Source organism: Polypterus senegalus, chromosome 2, assembly GCF_016835505.1.
Source record: "Polypterus senegalus isolate Bchr_013 chromosome 2, ASM1683550v1, whole genome shotgun sequence".
Taxonomy (NCBI): Eukaryota; Metazoa; Chordata; class Cladistia; order Polypteriformes; family Polypteridae; genus Polypterus; species Polypterus senegalus.
In genome coordinates this window covers 136,507,758-136,535,737 of record NC_053155.1, presented here as the reverse complement: position 1 = coordinate 136,535,737, position 27,980 = coordinate 136,507,758, and the positions used below count along the sequence as shown (strand labels likewise).

Sequence of the window (27,980 nt, the reverse complement as noted above, 5' to 3'; positions counted from 1 at the left end):
TAAGTGTTGCATTGTAATGATCATTAAGTGTTTAATCCTCATTATACTTTTGATTTAGCTGATTTTTTTTCAAATTACTTTAAATTCTGTAACATGAATTAAAGTGTTTAGCTACTATATTAACAAACAATACAGAGAATAATTTTGAAGAAAATAGCAAGACATGTAGAATGTAGTTAGTTTTTAAAAAAAAACCCATATAAATAATGCCACTGGTGCAAACTAAAGTGTCAGGGTCTGACTTGAAAAGTTTGTAGCACCAAACACCAGTTGAGCACCTAGCAGTCAGTGGACAGACAGGATTAAATTATAATGGGTCTTTTTCCTCCTTTACAGATGCAGCAAACTGCAAATAAGGGAGCTTAAATATTATATATGTTTAATTACGCCTTATTGTTTTAGACATTATGTTATGTGTGACACTTCAGATCTAAATGTGGGATAGACAAAACTTTCTTGAACTATGTTGTAAAGTGATGTGGCTTTAAGTTTTGGTAATAAAGATAATAAGTAATAAAGCATGCCTGGAGTAAACACAATGCCAAAATTGGTGTGAGGTTAAACAAGCATCTGTTTTTTACAGTCAATATCAGCCTGTGCCTTTGAATAAGAACTTTTTCAAATATATTGAAATATAGTAAGGTTTGATCTGACTGCCGTACTTTGCTACAATTAATTGTATAAACTATAGGGGACAAGAGCAATATGTTTGGCACCTCAGAGTTCAGGATCGGTACTGAAGAATCAGTTGGGTGCAGCCTTATAGTTTGTAAAAAAAATCAAGATCCATTAGAAATGCATCAAGGTAAAACAAATGGCAAAGTGCATTTTCTGGCCTGTGGCATTGTGCAAGTTTTAATAAAACATTGGGCTCAGACTCAGAGGGGCATAGGTGCCTATGTTATCGTGGCAGAACAGCCCCATGGTGTTAATGAGGGCACTGGTTTAGTCCTCATGCATATGCAGATGTGCTATTGAGCTGATTTGCTCAGTAACACTCTTAGGTCTGTAATTAAGGTACCTGTGCCCTTGGGGATTCAAGGAGCCTGAGCCAGATAGATATTGGGAGAAAGATCCGAGGAAAAAAAAAGACGGAAGGTTAAGTTAAGAAGAGAAATTATCAAAATGAAAGCAAAGGGGGAGGTAGGACCTTAGTTGAAATGGTATGATAGAGTGGAGGCAAGCATTTGGGAAGTGGCCCAGAGAGGTCACTCTTTCTTCCTCAACCGCTCCAAGTGGGCTCCTGCTGAAGGCTGAGGTTTGGCAGCTAGAGAAAGGAGCAGGGCTTGCAGGGTTCACCGCTGAGGGCCATGGCAAAGTGGTGGAAACTCAAGCCAGGTTTAGGGGAAGAATGTGTTTGCCGGAGAACATCTCCTTTTGGAGACCTAACAAGGTTAGCAGAAGAGATGCACATTGTAGAAAGAAGCACTGAAGCTCATATTGGTTTTAATGGACAGATCATGGGAGTGATTTTAAATTCATGTTTACCATTAGATTATTTATGTGTTTACAACCTCCACCATATTTTTATTGATTTGTTTATTTATTTATGTCTAAAAGTACAGTATCTGCAAAGCACTTTTGACTTAGACACTGTTGCTGAAAAAAGCACTGCGCACTTTGCACCTACCCTTGCTGTATTATACATCCTCACTGCTTAGTTCATCCCTGTTTATGACTATCACTGTGGGTAACACGGGCATCACATTTCTCTCATAATGAAATATTAAACAAAAGTTTTCTTCATTTTTGTCAGGTGCAACTGGGATTGAGGATCGTTTGCAAGATGGAGTACCTGAAACTATCGCAGCCCTGAGAAAAGCTGGGCTACAAGTCTGGGTCTTAACGGGGGACAAGCAAGAAACAGCAATAAATATTGCATACTCCTGTAAACTACTGGACCATGAAGAAGAAGTCCTCACTTTGAATGCTGACAGCCAGGTTTTTCTTGTTTTCTTTCTACTTGAGTCTCTCTTGAGTTTTTGGGTAACAAAATATTACAATAATATCACCAAAATTATATACAACACAATTTTCCCTTAATTGATATACCCAGTCCATTCCAGTCACTATTTATACCCTTCCCCCTTCCCTACCTCCACTGAATGATTCCCACATACACACACACTTTATACATCACACACAATACACTGTAGATATTTATATCATCAATAAATAAAATAAACGGTAAATAGAAAAAATATTTTTATTTTAAAATTGCTCTGGGATTTCAAAAAGAAAAAGAAACATCTATTTACATAAAAAAGGCCACTACGTTCTATTGAATAACTGGAAAGATGCTTGTTGAATAAGCTTTAGTTTTCCGGTTTCAGAAATTATTAAATGTCTTTTAGTCGTTGTAAAGTAGAGGATAGTGAAGATTGTTATAGCTTAACAAGGTTAGTTGGCAGCATACTGTAGCAATGTGAAAAAAGATCAGTCCAATAAGATACCTTCTTCTAGCCACATGTCCCATGTGACATAATTTCCACTACGGACAATCTGTTACAAATTAAAAATTACAATGGCTTTGTCAGCACAGAAAAATAGATGTCCTTGAAACACTAATGGAAAGGGTATAATTTGTGTTAGATTGGAAATCCAAGATTTTGTTCTGCAAAAGCAGGTGTTGGGTGTCAACTGTTCCAGATGAGATCTATCCTCCGAGACAGATTTTAGAGATTCTAAGACCTAGGGCCTCTTCTATAAAGAGCACTGCTGCCTCACAGTAAGGGGGTTATGTCCCAGGTGTCCTCTGCCTGGAGTTTGTATGTTTTCCTGGTGGGTTTCCTCCACGTGTTTCAGTTTTCTTCCAAAAGCAAGCAGGTTAGGGGATCTGGTGAAGCTAAATTGATGCTACTAATATATATTTCTGCTCGTATTCACCCTGCAATGAGCTGGTTCCCTGTCCAGATTGTTCTTGCCTCATGCTCGATGCTTGCTGGGATTGGCATGACCCTGGACAGATGGAATAATTAAGCATGTATAACAAAGATTTTTTCATTGTTCCTTAAAAGTTTAAAAGAATCTGTGCCGTATGCTGTGCGTGATGCAGGAACAATCCCTGGACAGAGAGTCACCTCATCACTACCGTTGCATAACTGCCCCCGCATGTTTAATACATGCTTTAATGCATTTCATCATGAAAATAATATCAAGTATACTGTACTTTTTAAAAAAGCATTCATATTATGAGAGCTGTAATATCATGAATTTAATGTATTCTGTGTGGCTATCACTACTCTCACACTCATGTTGGCTTAAGAGAAACCCTGTTTAAAAAGCATTAGTTACAATGGGGTTTGAAAAACTCCAGTAAATTAAACATCAATTTTTAGATGACATTTAAAATGTTATACTTTAATGACCAAATAAACAACAAGATTAAAGAAGAAATCTCAAGATTAAATTCATGATTTCGACTTTAATCTCAACATAGACCATTTTTTTCAGGCGTTCTGCGACTCGCCTTTTCACCTTGACTTTGATATGTGACTTTTTTTTTATTTTGGGCACTGTGTGACTTTCTGAACTTGAACATTTGAGTGCCTCCGCCACACTATATCACTCCTTCAATTTCATTTTGTTGCTTATAACACTATTTTAGTACATTTTTCCTTGCCTTACACTTGACTGAGCAGTTCCTCCATTTCATATTAACTAAAATTCTTCTTTTTTTACACATGGTTTTGCCATTGTCTTTTAACAAAACACTGAATGGAAGGGGCTATTTATATTGATTTGTATATTCAAATAGGTATAATTATCGGAGGAATCGGGGAAGGGCTGTAAACACGTGCATGTGCTTTAAAATTCACATTAATTGGGATTTATTATTAAGGGAAAGTGTATGAGCTTTGCTCATGCACAGTTGTATATATCTCAATTTTTCTAGTTTTGTACGCCATATGCCTTGTTTTAGTATGCATTCTATGCAAGATGTTATATGTGAGGCCCCCAAGTCTCAAAGATTCTCAAAAGGGGGCCATCCCCCACCCATATGACTGTGGGCAAATATTCTTCAGGGGCGATAGCAGAATGAGTGTCTTTGGCAATTCTTCATGGAAGATACCAGGATGTTTGCTGGTGGCAATTGTCCAAGGAGGATACTGGGATGTATGTCAGTGGTGATTTTTCAAGGGGACCAACCCTCCAGGATGTTGGTGGCAATTCTGAGTCTCGAAGACACAAAAAAGGGAAAAATTGGATCTAGAAAATAACTAAATTAAGAACCACTACTGTAATTACTTGACTAACAGTAAAATACGGGGTTCATGTGGTATTGTCTCTTTTATTAACTATTATGTATTTTTTTCTTTATTCGTATAATGTATTCAGCACCCTGACCTTATCAGTGTGAACTGGACTGAATGAAAAACTTTTTTTTAAAAAAAAAAATAAAGAAACCACTGTATTTTTCTACATGTAATCTACACATTTGATATTAAATAAATAAAAATATCCACAAATTTTCTTTTGTGCATGAAATTGCTACCACTGTCTTGCTGCAATATTTTGTGTTCTATCCCAGAGATTATTCCACATGGTACATTCAAGTACAGTCTTGCAGTTTGTACGTGCCTTTGACAAAGGTTTTGAAATGGTTCAAAATAGTCCAAATGCAGCTACCAGATAGACATTATGGCACTTGTATGACTCGCTGTACAAAAAATACTCCACAGTCCAAGTGTCTCTGTTTTTAAAGATTTTAGTGACATTCAAAGGCAAACAGTTCACACAAAAAATAATGAAAAAAGTGGATAATATTTGCAAAAAAGGGTAATCTTATTATATTCTGCTTAAATATCTAGGTTACATTACTTAAGATTTCTATATATTGTTCTATGCAACACTAAGAAAACTGTGTGCCTGTACCCTTAATGTCTATCTGTCTGACCATTCATGTTTCTTTCTAGCTGTCTGACTTCTGTCTGTGAGCTATTCTGCTGTCACACAGAGTTAAGATTATGAACATTCCATTTTCAAAAACTTATAGGGAGTTAAATTGAATCTTCCATTATCTATGTTAAGCTATATTATATTCACATTCAAGCTAAGCGGACTAAATAAAATTTACCATTAACATTAACTTAAAGGATTATGCAGTAAGAATTATGCTTTGTTTTAAGCACAAATAGCACAGAGAAATGTCACACAAGGAGGTCCTGTCTTTCACTAAAAAATAAATATTAAACTAAAATTAAACTGCATATGATAAGAATTATGGAAAGCTGGTAAAAGCAACGTGTTTTATGATTTATTGTGCCACCCAGTTTTTTGGGCATAAGTTAACTTACAGGAATTTCAGTCCTATACCTTTAAATTTTTAATAGGATCAGTTCTAAATTGGTTTTATATGTTGCAGTTACTGCTTAATTTTCATTCATTGGCTGCTCAGCAGGAGAGATCCAAGGTTGTCATTGGGGTTCACGGGGTAGAGAAGAGGCCTTGGCACATTCCATGTATTTTGTATTATAATGATCAAAAGTTTTTAAACAGATAGTAATTTCAATAATGTAGGTTAAGATAAAATTAACCTCTAGGTAGTTTAATGTAATTATTTTTATTTAGGAAAAATAATATATACAGCATAATTAGTTTTTCTTGAATGTAAATGTATTAAATACTTTCCCCCCCTTCATTTACAGGAGGCATGTGCCACCCTTCTTGATGAAAGTTTACACTATATCCAATCCAAGTTTCTCAATAATACGCCAAATTATTCAGTTGAAGATACAGAAGTTGACTTTTCTTTTTCTCATGTGAGTTCATCTTTCTCCATGGTTTGCTGCCTTGGATTGGTAATTGATGGGAGGACATTAGCATATGCTCTGGATAAAAGCTTGGAAGATAAATTTCTTGCAGTGGCACGTAGTTGCAGATCAGTATTGTGCTGTCGTTCCACACCATTGCAGAAGAGTATGGTTGTGAAGCTTGTTCGGAATAAGCTGAAAGTAATGACTTTAGCAATAGGTGAGTAAACCATGTTTGCTGTTGTACACCATTTTATAAAGTCAAGATGACCTCCTAAAATTACTCTAGCCACATCATCTTTAGTCACTTGTAATATTGAAGGAAAACAACATTTCCAGGTTACATTTTACTACTACTTATTTATTTTAATATCTTTGGTATTTGTATAGTGTTTGTGTTGGAATGAAATTATTTTAAAATCAAAAAATATATAATGTGTGACAGTTAAATAACTGCCTCTCTGCAACACATTACACTGCATGTTAAGCTGTGATACTTCTCATATAAAGCTCTAAACTAGTTACTGTATTTGGCACTTGCAACAAAATAACATTAGTAGCATGAAATCTTCAATTTTTGTTCAGACCAGTGAAGTGAGGTAGCTTTTTGATTATTGAAGTGGATACTAATATTTTATATCTGAGCATCTCTTTTAAGATTCATATATTTTTATATATTCTGATTATATTTGTGATATATTTTGTTTATTTTAATTTAGAAGTTTTATAAAAACACGTCATAGATTTGTATCAATTTGTGCTCTTTTCATCTGAAATAATGTGCCCTTAATTTATTCACTTCTATCAAAGATAATTTTCTTTTTAAATGTTTTCAACTTTCATTGCCTTACACGCAAGCAAAACTTGTTGATTACTACAATAAGGAATGTTTTATTATCAAAGATAATTTTCTTTTTAAATGTTTTCAACTTTCATTGCCTAATAAGCAAGAAAAATGTGTTGATTACTACAATAAGGAATGTTTTTTTATCAGGAAGTATTTTATAAGTTTTTGTGCAGAGCTTCTTTATTCATCTCTCTCTCTCTCTCTCTCTCTCTCTCTCCCCTTCTCCCACCATTCTTAATTTTCTAAATAAAAAAAGTTTGTTTTTCATTCATCTGTTCATTTCACCTAAGAGAAATAAGTTTTTCACAGTGGCAGTGGGCACAGTGTCTTAATATTGCTTCTTTCTCTCTCTCACTCTCTCTTTCTGTCTTTTTCTGTCTCTTTTCCCATCTCTCTCTAGCTTTCTCTGTTGGAATTGAAATATTGATTTACTGTTTTGCTGTCTTGAGGATTTGGGCAAAGGATATTCATCGGGAGCAACTAAAAGTTACTGAAGAGAACACCAGCCTTGTGTTCTACATCCCTGATTATGACATATTGGTACAATGCATTCATAGAGCAGACTCCAGTTGCCTTAGAATGGTCATCTTAGAATGTTCAGTTAACCTAATATAACATATCTTTAATATGTAGGAAGAGACCAAAGAGATTCATGGGGTGAATTTGCAAATTACACAAAGATACTGACTATGCTATAATTTAAAACGTATATTCTGGATTTGTGAAATTGAAGCAGTAACCACTGTGCCATTGTCCAGGGAGTGTATATAAAAATGTGTTCATGGAGCTTGAAGCTCTAACAAAAGTCATATCTGAAAACTACCATTGAGCTTAGATGCTGCCACCTGTCTTTTCTACAATCCATTCATTTTGTTGCCTTTTTGCAAATTAATAGCATTATAGCACCTGTATTAAAAAATACCTAAAAACTGTAATGTAAAGTACAATGACATCATCATATTTATGCTATAACATTGTTGTAGCTTCATTTTCCTAAAATTACCAAAGTTCAGCAGCTTCAACTCAAAAAAAATGATTCAACAAAAGCCTGACGCACAGAAATGATTCCACAAACAAAATATCTTCATTTTTGGAAGTTTAGTTAAGTTTTGAAGTAAAACAGTTCACACAAAAAAAAGGAAAATTAAAATAACATTAATTTGTTAAGAAAAGTTCAGTTCTAAGCTTAATCTTGTTACTTCTCCTTTTAAGTCTCTATGTACTGGGACCTGTTTTAAACAACATCTGAGCTTATTATCACACTGTTTCTCAGTTACAGTAAGAAGGTTCTATCTCTTGCTAACTTATAGGGGAAAGGACTATACCATAAGTTATGACTATGAAAGAAATGTATACTCTATTCAAATTAAGCAAACATTAATATGAGTTTAACTCAAAATTAAAGATTGGCACTTACATTTCCGGCCCCTAATTGGCAATGCAGGAGCGGAGACAATTGCTATACTTTACTTCAGTATGAGCCCGTTACTTTTATATTAACTATTCTTTTCAAATCATTAGCAGTAACACTGCAAACATTCATTTTTCATATTTCAAACATTGGCTGTTTCTAGAAACAGGCACAGTTTATTCACAGGTCTGTCTAGTGTGCTGGTTTTGGTTTGCACACAAACTCTTCTGACTGCGCCTTTGGCATCTGGCATTGTCTTAATAACTCGACCCACTACCCAGGAATTGTGAGGTGTAGCTTTATCTACAATTAGAACATCGTCCCCGGTTCGAAATTTCTTCTTGGTGCAAGCCATTTTTGACATTCTTGAAATATTGGCAAATACTCTTTTGTCCATCTTTTCCAAAACAAATCAGCCATGTATTGAATTTGTTTCCAACATCTTCTTGGGTATGGTTCATTTTCTGAAATGAGTTCAGGTGGTATTTCAGGTTTTGTCTTTAGTAATAGCAAGTGATTGGGTGTAAGTGGTTCCAAATCATTTGGGTCACCTGATGTCTTTGTAAGGGGGTCTGTTATTGAGTATTGATTCCACTCTACACATCATTGTAGGAAGGTTTTCATCATCGAGTGTTTGTTGGTTTAGTTTTGAATTTCAAATCGTTCTTATGCTTCTGATTTGTCTTTCCCACACTCCACCTTGATGAGAGGCTGATGGTGGATTGAAAATCCATTTGATTTCTTCTTGCATCATAGTGTCACTGATTTTTTTGTGTTCCAATTTTTTAATAGCTTCTCGTAGCTCTCTTTCTGCTCCAACAAAATTTGTTCCATTGTCTGAGCGCATGATTTTAACTTGTCCTCTTCTATCCGTAAATCGGGAATATGGCTTGGATACAAAAATCAGTGTCTAAGCTATGTGCAATCTCTAATTGCACAGCTCTGGTTGTTAAACACGTGAAGATTACTCCGTACCTCTTGACTAGACTTCTTCCTCTTTTGACTAGAAAGGGGCCAAAATAATCAACTCCAACATTAGTGAATGGTGGTTGGTTTGGGTGCTAGGCGATCTTCTGGCAAATCTGCCATTTTTTGCTCACCTACTTTCGCATTGTATCTTCTGCACATTGTGCACTTTGAAATTATTTTTCTGATAGCTGAATTCGCTTGAGGTATCCAGTATTTCTGGCATAACTGTGCGAGCACATAGTTGTGCCCACAATGTCCGATTCGTTTATGAATGTGCTACAATATGAAAGAAGCAACATGTGAATGCTTATGAAGGATTGCAGGATGTTTAGCTTCTTCGGGCATTGCAGCTTTGCAGAGTCTTCCTCCAACTCAGTAATCCATCTTGTATGATCGGGTCAAGTTTATAGATTTGACTGTTCTTTTTAACACAAGTCTTTTTCTTTAGAGCCTTCAATTCTTTGGAAATTCTTGCTATTGACTTAGACAGATAAGCTCTGTTTTAGCTTTAACTAAGTCATCTAGAGAGATTGGACTTGGTTTTAAAGTCAGTTTGTACCTTTTTCATGTGCTTTGTGATGAGTGATTTTTGTTCTTCTGGATTACCTTTAGTCTGACTGACTTCTAGTTGGAATGTTTTTCTTTCATTTTTAAGTGCAACAGTATGTCTTTAAACTTGAGGAACCAAGCCACTGCTTTCTTCAAGCAATGCCAATCTGAAAAGTAAGTGATTAGTTTGTTGATGAGTTCAGTTGCCTCTTCTATTTTTGTCATGTTAACTGCACAAGTGTTAACTTCTGGATCATCTTCAGAGTGAATCGTTAAGTTGATCTAGTCTTTTTGGCCACTCAAGTTCTGATTTCAGTAAGAAACTTGAACCATGTGACCATGTGGTGCTTTTGAGAAAGTTTTCTATACTTAGCCCTCTAGAAGCTTGATCAGCCAGATTAAGGGGAAATGTGACATACCTCCACTGTGAAGGTTGTGAATGATCTCTGATCATGGAGATTCTGTTGGCAACAAAGGTCTTGAATCGAGTGCTTTCATTTGAAATGTATTTTAGCACTGTGGTGCTGTCTGTCCAAAATGTTAATTCTTGCAAGGGTATTTGAAGCTCACCTTTAAGCATTTTGTCCATTTTTACTGCCACAACGGCTGCTGTCAGCTCCATTCTTGAAATTGTGACCTGCTTCAATGGTGCAACTCTTGACTTGCCCATCATGAGTGAACAATGCATTTTTGCCCTCTTCATTGGTTAAGACAAGATAAGTGACAGTGCCATATCCATCTTCACTAGCATCTGCAAAATGGTGCACTTGTGCTGTCTTTATGGTTCCAAACCCGGTAGGTTTGAAGCATCTGTTCACTTTATAGTCTGTAAGTAACTTCAAATCATCCATCCATTTTTTTCCATTTCTGAACGTGTTTGACTTCTACTTCCTCATCCCACCCAAATTTCTCTTTGCATAAGAGCTGCCATAAACGGGATGCATAAATTTCTTAGCCTGTTTACGTCAAAAGATAGTTAAATCATGAATGTCAATCTCTCTATCTTCTTCATCTTCAATTTCATAAGCTACATCTCGCCACTTATCTTGTAGAGAATGTGGGAGCTTTGATAGTATAGTATATTTTCATTGCTATTAAATGCTGCACGATTTCTTGCTTTAGTCATAGAGTCCATACAGTTATCAAGAAAGGTTGCATAGTCTCTCAAGGCCTCCCCATCATTTTTTTATTTGAGGCCACTTCAAAGCTTTGCTTACGTATGTATCTATTATGAACACTTGGTTGCCATAGTAACTTTCAAGCTGCTTTCTAGACTTTTCATAGCCTTGATCCTTGCCCAGAGGGGACAGGGCAGTCTCTTGGTCTGGAATCCCTACAGATTTTATTTTTTTTCTCCAGCCTCTGGAGTTTTTTTTTTTTGTTTTTTCTGTCCACCCTGGCCATCGGACCTTACTTATTCTATGTTAATTAATGTTGACTTATTTTTATATTCTTCATTTTGTAAAGCAGTTTGAGCTACATTTTTTTGTATGAAAAAGTGCTATATAAATAAATGTTGTTGTTGTTGGTGGCAATCGTGTACAGCTTTCAATCATTTCTTGGGCTGGTCCTCTTGTATATTGAATCAAATAATCTAATTTATCTTGTGGGTCTGCTAATATATTACCTACAGTGTGATCAAAGGTTTTGATAAATTTTGCTTAAGTCAGCGGGTCACCTGAAAATAAAGGGACCTGTCTGAGTGGAACTTCTCCACGGGGCGCTGGAGGTGTTGGAGGTACTGGGGCAGGTGTTATCTTTTGATCAGCTAACGATTTAGCCATTTCAATAATTGCCCTTTGACATTCAGCTTGATTCTTTGCTAATATATCAATAAGACTGTTTCCATACAACAGTGGCTGTCCTGAGGCAGTTAGTGACCGTACTTGCTTTTCGGACTCTAGTTCATCTAACCTTTGTAGGATTCTATCGAGTGTTGATTGTTCGATCAGCACTGCTGAAGGAGGTGATGATGCGGCAGCGGTTTTCTGGGCTAAAGAATCAAGTCCAATATCGAGAGCGTGCTTTAACTGAGGAAACGTCTTTCGTGTTTTTGACTTTGAGAGATCCCGTTCTTGTAATTGCATCTCTTTGAATTGATTAACTAGCTGTTCATCATATGTGTGTGTTAACAGGCTATTAGTATCTTTCAACCATACTGCTGTAGTGTCCATAAATTCATTCAATTTCTTAGAGCTTTCGGCGAATGTCGTTTTCTGTTTCTTGATCACTCCTTCCTTATTTAATGCAGATAGTAGCTTTTTATGCAACTCATCTATCTCTCTGTGCATCATACAGAATTTTTCAAATCTTTTTGCTACTATTAAATGATTTCCTGGAATGTCTTTAAAACTTTCGGTTTCAGTTATAAACACAGAAAGCTTATCTTTCATGTGACCTTTAAGATCTCTAATTATATTTTCAGACTTCGAGTCTGTACTTAGATCACTGCCGATCTCACTTAAGCTATGCTTAGACGTTGCCATGACAGCAGTTTGAGTAAATGACAGGACGTTTCCTGACAGCAATTTCGTCGCAATTGGGACGTTCCAACAACGCAGATTACTTCCTTGTAACAAGGCTTCAATGACTCAGGCAAAAGCACAACCGATCATCCAAGATGTGTTTTTATAATATCACAGTCTCTCAAATCTTCTCAAGGTATGGCGACATTGCTTTCATTTATGAAAATGCAGAAATAGTAGAAGAGAGCACAGTACCTCTGAATGAGTCAGTTCTTTTTCTTCGTTGATGAGTTCTGGAGCAGAAGTGTCCTCTGTACTTGGATGGTAGATTCCAGTCCAAGTTCCAGGCCTTCCTGATGGCTAGTTTTCTGACAAAAATGTAGCTGCATTTTCCCAAAATTCAGCAGCTTCAACTCAAAAATGGGATTCAACAAAAGCCTGACGCGCAGAAATGATTCCACAAACAAAACATCTTCATTTTTGAAAGTTAAGTTTTGAAGTAAAACAGTTCACACAAAAAAAGGAAAAATTAATGTTAAGAAAAGTTCAGTTCTAAGCTTAATATTGTTACTTCTCAAATGATTACTATTTACTTAACATTTCTGAACCATTTCAAAACGGTCAGAAAACTGTATGCTTATCCCATTTCTAAGTTTAAAATGAGTCTTTTAAGTCCCTATGTACTGGGACCTGTTCTAAACAACAAATGAGCTTATTATCACACTGTTTCTCAGTTTCAGTAAGAAGGTTCTATCTCCTGCTAACTTATAGGGGGAAAAGACTATACCATAAGTTATGACTATGAAAGAAATTTATATTCTATTCAAATTAAGCAAACATTAATATGCATTTAACTCAAAACTTTAACTTTCAAAGATTGGCTCTTACAATTGTACTAATTAGCTTTTTTTTTTTTTTAAACTTTTGCTGCATTTTACAAAAAACTTTTCTGAAGTTACATTTCAGAAATAGATTTTAAAATGATATAACTTGTCTTTAAAAAACTGAAATATTTAACCAACAACAACAATCTGTATTTTAAAAACTTTTTAATAATAATTATATATATACAAGGTGAATAAGACTGTAGGAAATGCAGCTATATTAGAACAATTGTTTAAACCATTACATTTATTAAAGAATAAGTATACAATAGAAAAAAGAATTTACATGTGTCAACTGCAGGAAAGATAGTTATGCAATGTCTAAAGCATTTTTTTTATCCTGCATTGCTTTACTAGTAACAGATGAGGAAAAGTGCATTCGTAAAAATAGGGAAAATAATCTAATGTCATAATTTGATAACAAATTCTCTTAATGTCCATTTTCCTAATGTGTTCACACGTGTGGATTTTGCAGATATTGGCATATGAATTCCTAAAGACAGTCATATGCTAGATATTAAAGTCTTACCAAATAATTTTATTATATGTCCTCAGAGACCAAAGAGAATTAAAACAAATAAATCATAGAGTCAAATAATATTTATACAGGAGTCCTCAGGGAGGTTAGTGATTATCCTTTCCATTCTTATACCCACAATCCATCTTGATTTCATGCTAAATGCAATTTGCAGCTTTTTTTAATTCCTCTGTTGTAGAGGTTAGTAGAAATCCTGTGAAAGAGAGATTATATTGACCTAGAGAATAACAGAATAGGCAAAATACTGGAATTGATTATACAAGACAAGATAGAAAAGATGCAGTATTTTATAATACTACACTTTTGCTTAATAGTCAGCATAGGTGTAGAAAGAGTACTGTGAATCAGTGTTCACTAATATGTTGAAATGTTCCAAAAAAAGCCACAAGAACACTGAGAGCATATGATCAAGTTGATTTTAATGTTAATAAAATTTAAAGTTTGCAAGATATACTGTCAAGTAAACTGGTGACTCTGAATTTTCTTGTAGGTGTGCATATGACAGCATCCGAGTGTTCCTCTTTGTAAGCTTGTGCTCTCTCCAAGAACAGATTCCAGCCTTAAGCCTAAGCTGCCAAGTTAGGTTGAGATTCTCTACAGTCCTGATTTGGGAAAGCTAGTTAAGGACTAGTAAATGTGTATTATGCAAAGACTTGAAAATGTAAATGTCCTTAGCTCAAAGCAGCAAAGAATAAAATACATATATGAACTTTTGAGAGAAAAAAAGGAAGTTAGTTAATCTTAAATATGACACAAATGTGAGGAAATAAAGGAAAAAACACAATAATGTAATTTGTTAACTTTTAAATGTGTAATTTATTTTGCTTGTTAAATGTTATGAGGAAGGGTCATGAAAAAGTATAACCTGGAAGTCATGTAGTTACTATTTAAATCAGTGAGTCCTACATGAATTTGGCTGTATTTAAGGTACTTTCTCTTAATCCTTAATCACTACCTCTGCAGCAGCCCACATAATTAAAGCAGGGTGTCTGTTCGACATACTGCTTACTAAGGTTATCCATCATTAATCAGTACGGTAATTATTCACATTTTAAACTTCTGTGTTCATTTGAAGCTGTAGGGGTTTACGTGAATTTTTGAAAGCAGTATAAAGCCAGATTAAAATCTTTAACTGAAAAAGAACAAATGAATAGGCAGACAGTGTGGCATAGTGTTTATGGCTTTAGACTTAAGACTTGAAATCCTGAGGTTGTGGAATCAAGTTCTGTTACTGAAAGTGTGACCATGAGCCAATCACCTGGGCTACAACTGGAAAAACAGAAGAAATGTAACCAAAGTTGTAAGTTGCCTTGAATAAAGGTGTTAGCCAAATAAAACTTTGTCCCCTTCTTACTAAATTATATTATTTCACTTAAAGAATTGTATGCCCAGATTTTGTGGTAATTTATAATTCATAGAATAAACTTATTTAGAAATTATGGTTTAATTTATGAATAAAAAATATTGGTGAATTATTAAAAACTTAATCATATTGTGAAGAAGCAAAAGCAGTAAATTTGCAAGGATTTTAAAATGAAGCTTTTTTTAATATGCATTTGTATATACTGCTTTAAATAACAAGAAAGGAGCTTACACTCATCTCTAATATTTCCTGAATAGTAATCATTTAATCAATGACATAAAATTAATTTAGATTTCTAAAAGTTATAAATAAATAACAGAAAATAGTATAGCGAAATGTTATTATGTTTCTTTTTGTTCATTCTAGGGGATGGTGCAAATGATGTCAGCATGATTCAGGTGGCTGATGTGGGAGTAGGAATCTCAGGACAAGAGGGGATGCAGGTAAAAGATAAACTTTAAATGAGATCAGAATTAAAAATAGCATGTTACTAAAATAAAAAATATTTTGTAGCTGCCCTTTGTGCTATGTATAATTGCACAGAGTAGGTCATTTCTAGTCATGAATACAGAACAAAAAAAATTTAATTCCTTTCTGGGATGCCAGTTTTTTTTTTTTAAATTAATCTGTCACATCCTACTCTGACATCTTGCAAACCTCAAGAATCTGCAAAATTCACAATTGATATGTATACTGCTCAAAAGAATTAAAGGAACACTTTTTAATCAGAGTATAGCATAAAGTCAATGAAACTTATGGGATATTAATCTGGTCAGTTAAGTAGCAGAGGGGGTTGTTAATCAGTTTCAGCTGCTGTGGTGTTAATGAAATTAACAACAGATGCACTAGAGGGGCAACAATGAGATGACCCCCAAACCAGGAATGGTTTAACAGGTGGAGGCCACTGACATTTTTCCCTCCTTATCTTTTCTGACTGTTTTTTCACTAGTTTTGCATTTGGCTACAGTCAGTGTCACTACTGGTAGCATGAGGCGATACCTGGACCCTACAGAGGTTGCACAGGTAGTCCAACTTCTGCAGGATGGCACATCAATACGTGTCATTGCCAGAAGGTTTGCTGTGTCTCCCTGCACAGTCTCAAGGGCATGGAGGAGATTCTAGGAGACAAGCAGTTACTCTAAGAGAGCTGGAGAAGGCCATAGAAGGTCCATAACCCATCAGCAGGACCAGTATCTGCTCCTTTGGGCAAGGAGGAACAGGATGAGCACTGCCAGAGCCCTACAAAATGACCTCCAGCAGGCCACTGGTGTGAATGTGTCTGACCAAACAACCAGAAAGACTTCATGAGGGTGACCCAAGGGCCCCATGTCCTCTAATGGGCCCTGAGCTCACTGCCCAGCAGCATGCAGCTCGATTGGCATTCGCCATAGAATACCAGAATTGGCAGGTGCACCACTGGTGCCCTGTGCTTTTTACAGATGAGAGCAGGTTCACCCTGACCACGTGACAGAAGTGAAAGGGTCTGGAGAGGCCATGGAGAACATTATGCTGCCTGTAACATCATTCAGCATGAGCAGTTTGGTGGTGGGTTAATGATTGTCTGGGGAGGCATATCCATGGAGGGTCACACAGACCGCTACAGGCTTGACAAAGGCACCTTGGCTGCCATTAGGTATCAGGATGAAATCCTTGGACCCATTGTCAGACCCTATGCTGGTACAGTGGCTCCTGGTGCACGATAATTCCTGGCCTCATGTGGTGAGAGTATGCAGGCAGTTCCTGGAGGATGAAGGAATTGATACCATTGACTGGCCACCACCTGACCTAAATCCAATAGAACACGTCTGGGACATTATGTTTTGGTCCATCCAATGCCACCAGGTTGCACCTCAGACTGTCCAGGAGCTCAGTGATGCCCTGGTCCAGATCTGGGAGGAGATCCCCCACAACACCATCTGTCATCTCATTAGAAGCATGCACCGATGTTGTCAGGCATGTATACAAGAACACAGGAATACAAAGTGCTGCATACAATTTTGAGTTGCTGCAATTAAATTTTGGCAAAATGGACTAGCCTGCCACATAATTTTTTCACTCTGATTTTTGGGGCGTCTTTGAATTCAGGGCTCTGTAGGTTGATCATTTTCATTTCCATCAAACGATGTGGCATCCTTTCGTTCCTAACACATTACCCAGTCTATATCAGTATAGATATCCAGGAGGATTTCTTTTTCCCATTGAGATCTGATGTGTTTTCAAAGTGTTCCTTTAATTTTTTTGAGCAGTTTAGTTAGAATATTTGAGAGATTGGTGTTGTAAGAAGCACTCTGTGTACAAACAGATTTTTTTTTTTTATCAATCATTCAAAATGTTGTGGGGAAAAAAAAGATAAACATATATATATATATATATATATATATATATAAAATATATATATATATATATATATATATATATATATATATATATATATATATATATATATTATAAGGCACTAGTATTTGAGAACAGATAATCCATTTTTATGTACATGAAGTCATTTAATTAAAGTACTTTTTATATGATTTTGATTATTTCCAAACATACAGTATTATCATTATGAGATGGTCAGTCAGGCTGCTGTTCTTTTTCTTACATTTCTTAAGTAATTTCTGGAAGTATGCTGGCAAACCCTGATCCAGGAATTTTCCTTTCTGTCTAGTGTTTGTATGTTCTCTCGTTGTCTATAATACATTGGCTTCATGACAGGGAAATTGATGACTGTATATTACCCCTTTTCATTGAGAGAGTGTGTGTGTGTGAATGTGTATGTGCTTTATGATGGTGAATCCTGCCTTGCACTTGGTGCCAAAAATGCACCATCCTTGAACTGGATTATAAGTGGGTTTGATGAAGGGTAAATAATTATTGCTGACAGTAGAATATTGTAGTGCGCTAGGAGAGGAATTGATTGTTCAGGTTGTTCCTCCAAAAGTGTCTGATCCTGCTAATTTAGTAATGTTCCAAAAATATTAAGTGATGTAAAATGGATACAGTTAGTCTACACACTAAACTTGCACCCTTTGTCGATATAATGACACATTAAATAAATAATATCAGACAATTTTTCTATTTTTTTAGGAAAAATAATTAGAAATATTTTTGAAACAAATTGATATGAACTGTCATAATTTCAGTCTTTACATCACTAAAACCTGAGATTTCAATAAAGTTTTTTTCTTTCAACATTCATTTTTTATACCTTAAAGCTGGTAATTTTAACTGTAAACTAATTTCCATCCATTTAGAAATAGATGTCCTTCTCAAATCATATTTTGCAACTAGTTATAAATTATTAGATATTAGAGACATTTTGCATATTTCTAAATGTAAAGTATAACGGTATACAGTATCATGGAAAAGTAAATTTGTACCCGTTCTATGGTATATACATAAACAGAGTCTGCCATTTCTATTCAGTACAATCCTTAAAATATTTTTATTTTCAAAAAAAGAAAAAATTTATAGTAATTTTAACAGGTACGTGTGCAACAATCTACATTGAATGCAGACAAAAAAGAGGAAATCTAAATTACAAAGTATGCTAGTTGCAGTAAGAGTCTTTTTTTCCTCCTGGAATATACTTTTCATTGTAAGTTATTTTAGTTAAACATTTTCTGATTAACAGAAAGTACGAGAGCCAACACTAATATTAGATTGCTCAATATGATTGACTTCTTATATATCCATTTTAGACAGTAAATTGTTCAGTGTTTGTAATATTTAAATCATGTATTTTGGTTAGACTGGTTAATGTGCTCAAAATAGTTGATTTCTGTACTTCTGTACACTGATTTTATGTAGTTTGTCACTGCCATAGTTCCTGAAAAATTACTTTGAAATGTGGTTGTTTTTGTTTTTTTTGTTTTTTTTTGTATAAAGGCTGTCATGGCTAGTGATTTTGCAGTACCACGATTTCAGTATTTGGAGAAACTGCTTCTTGTACATGGACATTGGTGCTACTCAAGACTTGCAAATATGATTCTTTATTTCTTCTATAAAAATGCTGTAAGTTTTTTTATATTATTAGTTATAAAATAAAAACATATGTTGTTGTAAATGCTGACTATGTGTAATTTGTCCTTTTTTATTTACAACTCCAATATAGTAGTATAGCACTGCATGCTTATTATATTTTAAGTATCCATCCATCCATTATCCAACCCGCTATATCCTAACAACAGGGTCACGGGGGGTCTGCTGGAGCCAATCCCACCCAACACTGGGCGCAAGGCAGGAAACAAACCCTGGGCAGGGCACCAGCCCACCTATTTTAATTATGTTCTGTTTTATTATAATTCCTATACAGTACATTTTCACATTGTTCTTGAACCTTATCATTTAGTTTACAAAATACATTTGAATGGTGAAACTCACTCTGTTTTAAAATTATTACAATATAGGTCAAATTCAGATAGAATGAACTCCATTTTACCAAAATCCTCATTTTAACTAATTTTTTTTTTTTTTTCTGGCAAATTTCCTAAGAACTACTGTTAAAAAAGACCTCATTATCGCAAAGTCCTTTTTTCTGCAGAAGTCATTACAACAAAGCCATTTTTCGTAAAAAAGCAGCAAAGCACGCATATTTCTTCTTTACTTGGCCCAAAAATCAAGATTCAGGAGACTACACATTTATGTCACTTGGTTTACTCAACAATAGTCAGACTCTTGCAGCTATGGAGTTCAGGAAAGGTTACCGCAGGCTGGTGGCATTGTGGGCACATCTTGTCAATCAAATTTGAGTTTAACTGTACTTGTGGAGTGTGTGTTATCAACACCAAGGAACACCGTTTATGTAACTTAAGCAGCACATGCTTTGGCCACCGATTGGGACCCCCAAATAATAAAAGAAAAATACATTTTATGTATATAGTGCCTTTCTCACCTAATTTCCAATGACCTTGAAGTCTAATAATACTGACTGTGTGGTATGGCCACTGAGGGGAGCCATTTAAATAAATAAATAACATTTGTAACTTCTCCCTGCTATTGATGCTAGCAGGACAAAAATATATGTTGCTGTGAAGTTTGGTATTTCACAGTCACCATTCTCAACTGTATCTGCCAAAACACCACACTATGTTCCAATTCCATTATAATGAAATCCCCATTACAACCAGTTATTTTTTCAGTCCTGAGCACTTTGTTCTAACAGAACTTGACATGTATGAAAGTGTGGTTTTGTTTACTTGTAGAAATCTAATTTTATCACTTAAATAATATAATCATTTGCAGAATAATTCAGTACATTTTTTATGTGACATAAGTACGATTTGTGCATGGTATGTTCTGTAATCAGATGGGGCTTTCTTCTTCTTTTTTTTTTTTTTTTTTTTGTAAAAAGCAACTTAAGAGGAAGCCTGTCACTTTGCTGTTATTCACTTGCCCAAGCCTCCCCAAGTATGCACTATGTGAGTGCCTTGTAGAGCTCTGAATTGATTGTGACCTATCAATTCAGTTAGATTCTCGATTAGTACCTGACAATTTGCAGTTTGATTTAATTAAAAAAATAATAACACCTGTGCCCTTTTCAGAAAGAAGTTAACAAATATGCCTTGATAAAGTAATCGTCAATAGACGCAGTAAACTAGGAGTGTTCAAACTGTGGTCCATGTCCCTCCAGAGGGCCACCAAGCTACACTTAGGGGTCTGTGGCAGCTGACATTCTTGGAAAATTAGACCAGATTTTAAAGTTTGTCTTAAAATCATCTCATGAGAGTAATTTTAAATAAGTATAACAAAATAAAAATGTTGTAGTGAAACATCTGAGTAAATAAAGTAGCTATATTTTCTTTGTTCTAAATGCATTCTCTTAGCTAACAGTGTAACATTTTGATATTCTCTAAATGTCTTGCAGGGCTGCCAAACTTTTTTAAGCTGATCTCCCACCCCCCAACCCAAAAAAAGTTGTACCATATGATGTAAGGGCTCCCTACAAAAATAAACCTAATGCTGCAAAGTAGAGCACAACCTTCGATCTCAGTTACTGCTAACTGTAGTAACACATCAAAGTTTGGGATTATAGTAGACCTGTCAATCAAGATAAAGATTATCAACTCATATATTGTTTTCAATTGCTAGGCAAAAGGGTACTCAACCTTTTTTCTTGATGTGTCTCTCCAGGAATTGAATGTACCACGGTTTGTCTTAAATTGAAAAATACTGACCCATGATTAGGATCCAATAAAAGTTAATGAAACCCCAGCAGACTACAGGAGTTGGGAGTCCTTGTAACTGGTTGTTTGCATATGGTGCTGGGCACATGGAAACCTTTCCATCAGCATCTTGTTCTTGCTTTATGTAGTTTTCCCAGGTGGTTTGAGCACAAACAGAAAAAACATTGCACCAGCATTTCACTCCTCCCAGTGCCTTAAGTGTTTCCAATGGTTTGACGCGTGCGCATAGACATTTTGTAAGCTAGGAATTGCAGGTATATTAACGCTGTTGCTGCCTACTGATGGTTCGCGAAAAGCTGGCTAAGAATTGTCACTGAATCACGGAACTCTAGTTAGTAAACCGTCTCATCTATCTATTGTTAATTGATTGAGCCACTCAAAACTCCATGGGGGTCACTTGTTATGTGATTGAATGTTAATCAGTTAATCGAAACTACACAGAGAACACATCAGTCCATGAAGAGATTCTCTCACTAAAAAGAGACTACTTGTCAAAAAGGTTCCAAAGCCACCGTAACTTAAATGATCTAAAATACAAGTAAGGAAAACTAAATTATATATATATGAGTGAAGTACCCTATGGCATGACTATCTCACTGACACTATAATTTACTAAGGTGATTAGACATCCTGATGACAGGCACAGTCCTAATTTCAGGCTACGAGTCCCCGGTTTTAACAGGCTGCCCATCTAATAAAGTTTTTCAGTGCTGCACACATTTCTTTGCCAAAACATACATTGTCACAATATGTTTACAACAGCATGAATGAAACTCCCACTTGAGAACCCTGTTTGATTAACAATTTCTGTTATAACAATATCACAAGGAGGAACAAAAAAACAGACAAAAACAGAGCACCTGCATTTATTTGTTTATATTTCAAGTAATGTGTGGAAAATACATGTTCATTTATGAAAGTGTTTTTTCTTTTTTTCTGTTCTTGGATCCCTATCTGATGATGTTGAGATAAATCGGGCATTATGAGGATGGGCTTAATTTGTCGACATACATGCTACATAAGGGTCCCAGTCATCTGTTACCATATATGTCTTTTACTTGTGTTATTCCCAAACATTTGTCCTAATTGGCTTTTTAAGTCCCATTCATCCATTCATGAAAGTTAATATACTCGGACATCCTCAAGCCCAGAATGAATTAATTACAAAAGTTTGTTTTTATTTATTTAAGTTATGTTAATTGTCACTATGAGTATGTGGTGTGTGTGTGTTCGTTTATGTGAATGTGTGAATAAGAGTGGTCCATGTGATAGACAAGAGCCCTGCTCAGGCCTATTTTCAGCCTTTTGCTCAGTCCTTGTGGGATAGTCTCTGACCCCCACTACCTTGAAATTTATTGAGAAGGTTCTGGAACCTACCTACTGAACCCAGTACATTGTGGGCTTCAGTGCCTGCACAGCACTCCAGCACACCTCAATGTCATGCCATGCGTATATTTTCTAAGTTGTTTTAATTTGTCATAGGTGACTTACTACATTTTTATTTATTATTATCATGTACTTGAATAATCTTAAATGAGATACTGACTTGTACTAGAGTTAATTTAAAGTCTGTTTGCCATTTTATTTGATGTAATGAAACCAAAAATAATACTGAGTGGGAAGAGACAGTCTTTTTAGGGTACAGAGCCAATTGAGCTAGGTTACTAAAAATGCTGAATACTCCTCACTATCTTATCTTCTCTTACTCTCTGCCTGCCTTATCTGTAACAGTCATATGAATTCCAATAAATATGTGTTAAAAAAAGGAAGCATTTAATATATTTGTCCTAGCTTATCAAAAGATACTTATGCCATTATTGTGGAAGGCTAGATAGAGAATCAGAGATAGAGAGAGATGGTGCTGGCCTTGTAAGGCCTGCACATGGCTGTAGACTCTAGGCATCACACTACGTTATTTCCCACCACCAACTTTCTAGAATTACTTTTCCCATTTCAGGGTCATTGAAAGATTCCTGGCAGCTTATCGTGCAAGGCAACAGGCCATCCTGAATAGAGAAAACCCACAAGGGCAGAAAAAACATGCATAACATGCATACCACACATAAACAGAAGTCTGAGCTGTAAATCTCGCCAATGTCCTTAAACTTGTGAGACACCAATCCCTAACATTGTTTTACTATGCTGCTTATATTAAGGATTACTGACCTAATATAAACAAACTGTCTGTTATAGACCTCCAAGTGTTGGTTCCTGCTTTGTAGCAAATTTTGTATGTTAAGGCATCAGATGCCTACAACCTTAATTTTCCCCCAAATCATTACTCTTCTTTTATAGGTCCAACAGTTGGTAAGTATTAAAATGTTTGTGTTAAGAACTAGAGGTGGGCAATCTTTACAAAAAATTATTACGAACCTTTTAACACAAAATCACGATCTGAATTGCGATATGTCTTTTGAAAGTGGCATACACTTAAGAGAATATCCGGGCTCAAAATCATTAAGACCTAATTTACACTCTTTAAAAAATTGTAATCAGCAGCTAACAGATAACATACAGTAAATATAACGAATATAAACAAGTGCACTTTTAAAATTCTTGCAGTTTCACACATTAAAAAATGCTTTACAGTTTCAGCTTCATGTTGGGATCAACAGCCACATAGCCATAAAACAGTTTTTTTCTAAATGTATTTTAATGTAAACATTATAAGTGCAAGAAGGCTGTTTCACAGTCATTCTAGATAATGAAATTAACGTAATAAACCAAAGCAGAGTAACAAACAGCTAAAATTAGAGGTAGAAAGGTAGATGATGAGGTAGAATCAGGTGAAGAATGAAATGCCCAGTACCTTTCATTTTAAATACAGGTACAAACAACTTTACTATGCTATTAAACTAGCTAATTAAACTCCATGCACTTTAGTTAAATATTTTAAACATGAAAGATTAGGTTGACATTCTGTTTACATTAGATGTAATGATTTTCTGCTTACACAATCACAGGTTTTTGGCAAGGAAAATCAATTGATCCACTTTATGGGTTTTCAGAGTAGCCCTTTGACTTGTGACAATATTGCCACCTGTGCTAAACACTCTTTCTGATGGAGCACTGGTTGCTGAGATACAAAGATAGTTTATGGCCAGGCATCCAGACTGGACCAAAAGTCACTCGTTGCAAAAAATTTGCCGTTCTTTAATTGCTTCGCAACACTCTTGTCTACAATTGCTATACATATGCAAATGTAAAAGTGTGCATCAGTTTCTTAAAACCCACTTTGTCTACAGCTTTGAATGGTACCATATCCTTAGCTAAGTAGAGTGTGACCGCCTTAGTCACCTCTTTCCATCGTTTGCTGCTTTTATCATATTTTTCAACTGCTCTAATGCATCGGTCAACGACAACTGTTTATGCTTCGCAGATGAGTGGGGTTGTATTGACCAGACTGAAACAGTTTCGGCATGTTCCTTGGGGTGTCTCAGTTTAAGATGATTAAATAGATTTGTCGTATTGCCTCCCAAAGTGCCAACCGTTGTCCGACATATTTAACATATAACTTTGCTTTGTGCAGTATCTGACTGTGCATAGCTGAACCACTGCCACACTACTGACGTCGAGTCCTCCTTTGTCATAACCACCTCATCTGCAAATGCTACTTGAACTATGAACTGTTTTCAACTTTTGCACACAAGAAAGCCGTGGTGGGGACATTTGATATAATTTAGCCAATTACAACGGGAAATTATTCTGTCGGTTTATGGACTTGGCATGGATTCATCAGTATCGAGTATTAGAAGAATATAAAAGATCACGATCTGTACAGTTCACTTGAAAATTAGATTATGGACATCTTTAAGATCGATCACAATCTAAAATCGTCAGATCGCACACCCCTGTTAACTCAGATTAATGAATAAAATATTTTATATATCTTTCAACAGTCTGGGTAAAAAAAGTTGTTTTTTAATTCCTTTTTTTGTACATTTACTTTAATGCATTTCATTGGCTGTTTTTTTTTTTTTCTCTCTTATTGCAGATGTTTGTGGCCCTTCTTTTTTGGTACCAGTTCTACTGTGGATTTTCAGGATCATCAATGGTGGACCAGTGGTATCTTATATTCTTCAATCTCATGTTCTCATCTTTCCCCCAGCTGGTTACTGGTATTCTCGACAAAGATGTTTCCTCACAAACACTATTGACCCTACCTCAACTCTATAAGAATGGACAGAACTCTGAGGTAAAAAAAAATGCTATACTGCTCATTCCTTAAGGTGTTAGTTTTTCCCCTAGTTTTGTATGTATAACAAAAGAGAGTAAATAAAAGTATCATGTATGAGAAAAGCAGGATTAAAACAATAAGTATGCATTAAGTTCAAATGTACAGTATATTTTGTTTACATTATGAACAGAGAAGAGGGTAATGTGCTACAAAGTATCACATCAACTGTAATTGCATTTCTCAGTGATAAAGTAGTATAATGTGTTACATTTAAAATTTTTGTAAACACAGTACAATTATTGACTTAACTAAAATTTCATTATTTACGTTACACTTATATTTTTAAGTAGATTATTTGTACATGTCGTAAAAGTCTTGAAGGACAGGCATTCCATTTCAAATAACATTCGAGAAGCAAGTGAGGCTCTCTAGTCTACATCCCCGCCCCAGTTTGCACTGCACATGCTCACTATTTTCACACAGTTGGAGAGCACATTGAAGTTTGTAATGCTGTCAGATCAATAATGGGGATTTCTGTTATTTGAAGACATTACATGATTTTTCATTTTATTTTAAGAATGTATTGAGGTCAACTTTGTATTTTAAGATATTGAGTTTTACATTAAAAGATAATAATTTATCAGTTTTACAATGCATTGAAAGAATATGATTGCCATAATGAATTTAATTATAGTTTAAAGAAGACAGAGAGAAAAGAACCACTGTGTATGCCTGGGAACGTTTATAATTAAATTAAAATAACTACATTGATGTTTTTGTTTGTTATTAAGTACAAAATGTTGATCAAAGAGCTTATTAAATTTTCAGAGGCAAAAAAGTCTTCAATATTCATTCTGTTAACCTTTAGAAATGACTGCATATGATTAGGCAGAATTGTTAGCAGACAAGAAGAACTAAAAGCAGGATCTAAGAAGAGATTTTGTTAACACCAAAATAATAAAGCTCAATAACAACAACAACAACAACAACATTTATTTATATAGCACATTTTCATACAAACAGTAGCTCAAAGTGCTTTACATATTAAAGAATAGAAAAATGAAAGACACAATTATAAAACAAAATAAATCAACATTAACATCGAATAAGAGTAAGGTTCAATGGCCAGGGGACAGAAAAACAAAAACTCCAGGCGGCTGGAGAAAAATAAAATCTGTAGGGATTCCAGACCATGATACCGCCCAGTCCCCTCTGGGCATTCTACCTAACATAAATGAAACAGTCCTCTTTGGATTTAGGGTTCTCACGGAAGGGCTTGATGATGATGATGGTCACGTAGACTTCTTCCTTTTAATCCATCCATCATTGTTGGAGCATCATGAAGCTTTGAGTAGGTGGAGGTGGGCAGGCCACCACCACAAAGAAAACGGAAAAAGAAACAGAAAAGAGAGTAGGGGTCAGTACGATTTTAGAGCCACCATGAATAGTTATTATGAAGAATTGAACATACAGAGTATCAGGATTAAGTTAAATTAAGATTAAAATGAAGTTATAAAAAGGCCATGTTAAAGTAATGTGTTTTCAGCAGTGTTTTAAAGTGCTCTACTGTATCAGCCTGGCGAATTCCTATTGGCAGGCTATTCCAGATTTTAGGTGCATAACAGGAGAAGGCCACCTCACCACTTCTTTTAAGTTTTGTTCTTGGAATTCTAAGGAGACACTCATTTGAGGATCTGAGGTTACGATTTGGAATATAAGGTGTCAGACATTCCGATATATAAGATGGGGCGAGATTATTTAAGGCTTTATAAACCATAAGCAGAATTTTAAAGTCAATTCTGAATGACACAGGTAACCAGTGTAGTGACATCAAAACTGGAGTGATGTGTTCTGATTTTCTTTTCCTAGTTAGGATTCTAGCAGCTGCATTCTGCACTAGTTGCAAGCGATTTATATCTTTTTGGGTAGTCCTGAGAGGAGTGCATTACAGTAATCTAGTCGACTGAAAACAAGCGTGAACTAATTTCTCAGCATCTTTCAGTGATATAAGAGGTCTAACTTTACTTATGTTTCTTAAGTGAAAAAATGCTGTCCTAATGATCTGATTAATATGTGATTTAAAATTCAGATTACAGTCAACAATCACCCCTAAGCTTTTTACCTCCGTCTTGACTTTTAATCCTAATGTATCCAGTTTATTTCTAATAGCCTCATTGTATCCATTATTGCTGATCACTAAAATTTCAGTTTTCTCTTTATTTAACTTGAGAAAATTACTATTCATCCATTCTGAGATACTAGTCAGACATTGTGTTAGTGAATCAATAGAATCAGGGTCAGCAGGTGCTATTGATAAGTACAGCTGTGTGTCATCAGCATAGCTGTGGTAGCTCACGTTGTGCCCTGAGATAATCTGACCTAACGGAAGCATGTAGATTGAGAATAACAGCGGACCCAGGATAGAGCCTTGTGGAACACCATATTGGATATCATGTGTCTTGAGTTGTAATTCCCACAACTAACAAAATATTTTCTCCCTGTCAGGTAGGATTCAAACCAATTTAAGACACTGCCAGAGAGGCCCACCCATTGACTAAGGCGATTTCTAAGAATGTTGTGATCAATGGTGTCAAATGCAGCACTCAGATCTAAGAGGATGAGAACAGATAAATGGCCTCTGTCTGCATTTACCCATAAGTCATTTACTACTTTAACGAGTGCAGTTTCTGTGCTGTGATTTGTTCTAAAACCTGACTGAAATTTATCAAGAATAGCATGTTTATTTAGGTGGTCATTTAACTGCATAATGACTGCCTTCTCAGAACTTTACTTAAGAAGGCAGGTTAGAGATGGGTCTAAAATTTTCAAGAGCTGAGGGTCAAGA

General features: G+C 35.4%; 1 protein-coding gene across 1 annotated transcript in view; it reads left to right on the top strand.

Moving 5' to 3' along the window:
- atp10a (ATPase phospholipid transporting 10A) overlaps positions 1 to 27,980 on the top strand; it is a 199,142-nt gene that overhangs the window by 136,363 nt on the left and 34,799 nt on the right. The window contains exons 13-17 of the mRNA XM_039744692.1: positions 1,757 to 1,941; positions 5,649 to 5,973; positions 15,146 to 15,222; positions 18,662 to 18,787; positions 24,953 to 25,153. Of these exons, the coding sequence (XP_039600626.1) occupies positions 1,757 to 1,941; positions 5,649 to 5,973; positions 15,146 to 15,222; positions 18,662 to 18,787; positions 24,953 to 25,153 (914 nt within the window). The remainder of the gene's footprint in view (positions 1 to 1,756; positions 1,942 to 5,648; positions 5,974 to 15,145; positions 15,223 to 18,661; positions 18,788 to 24,952; positions 25,154 to 27,980) is intronic.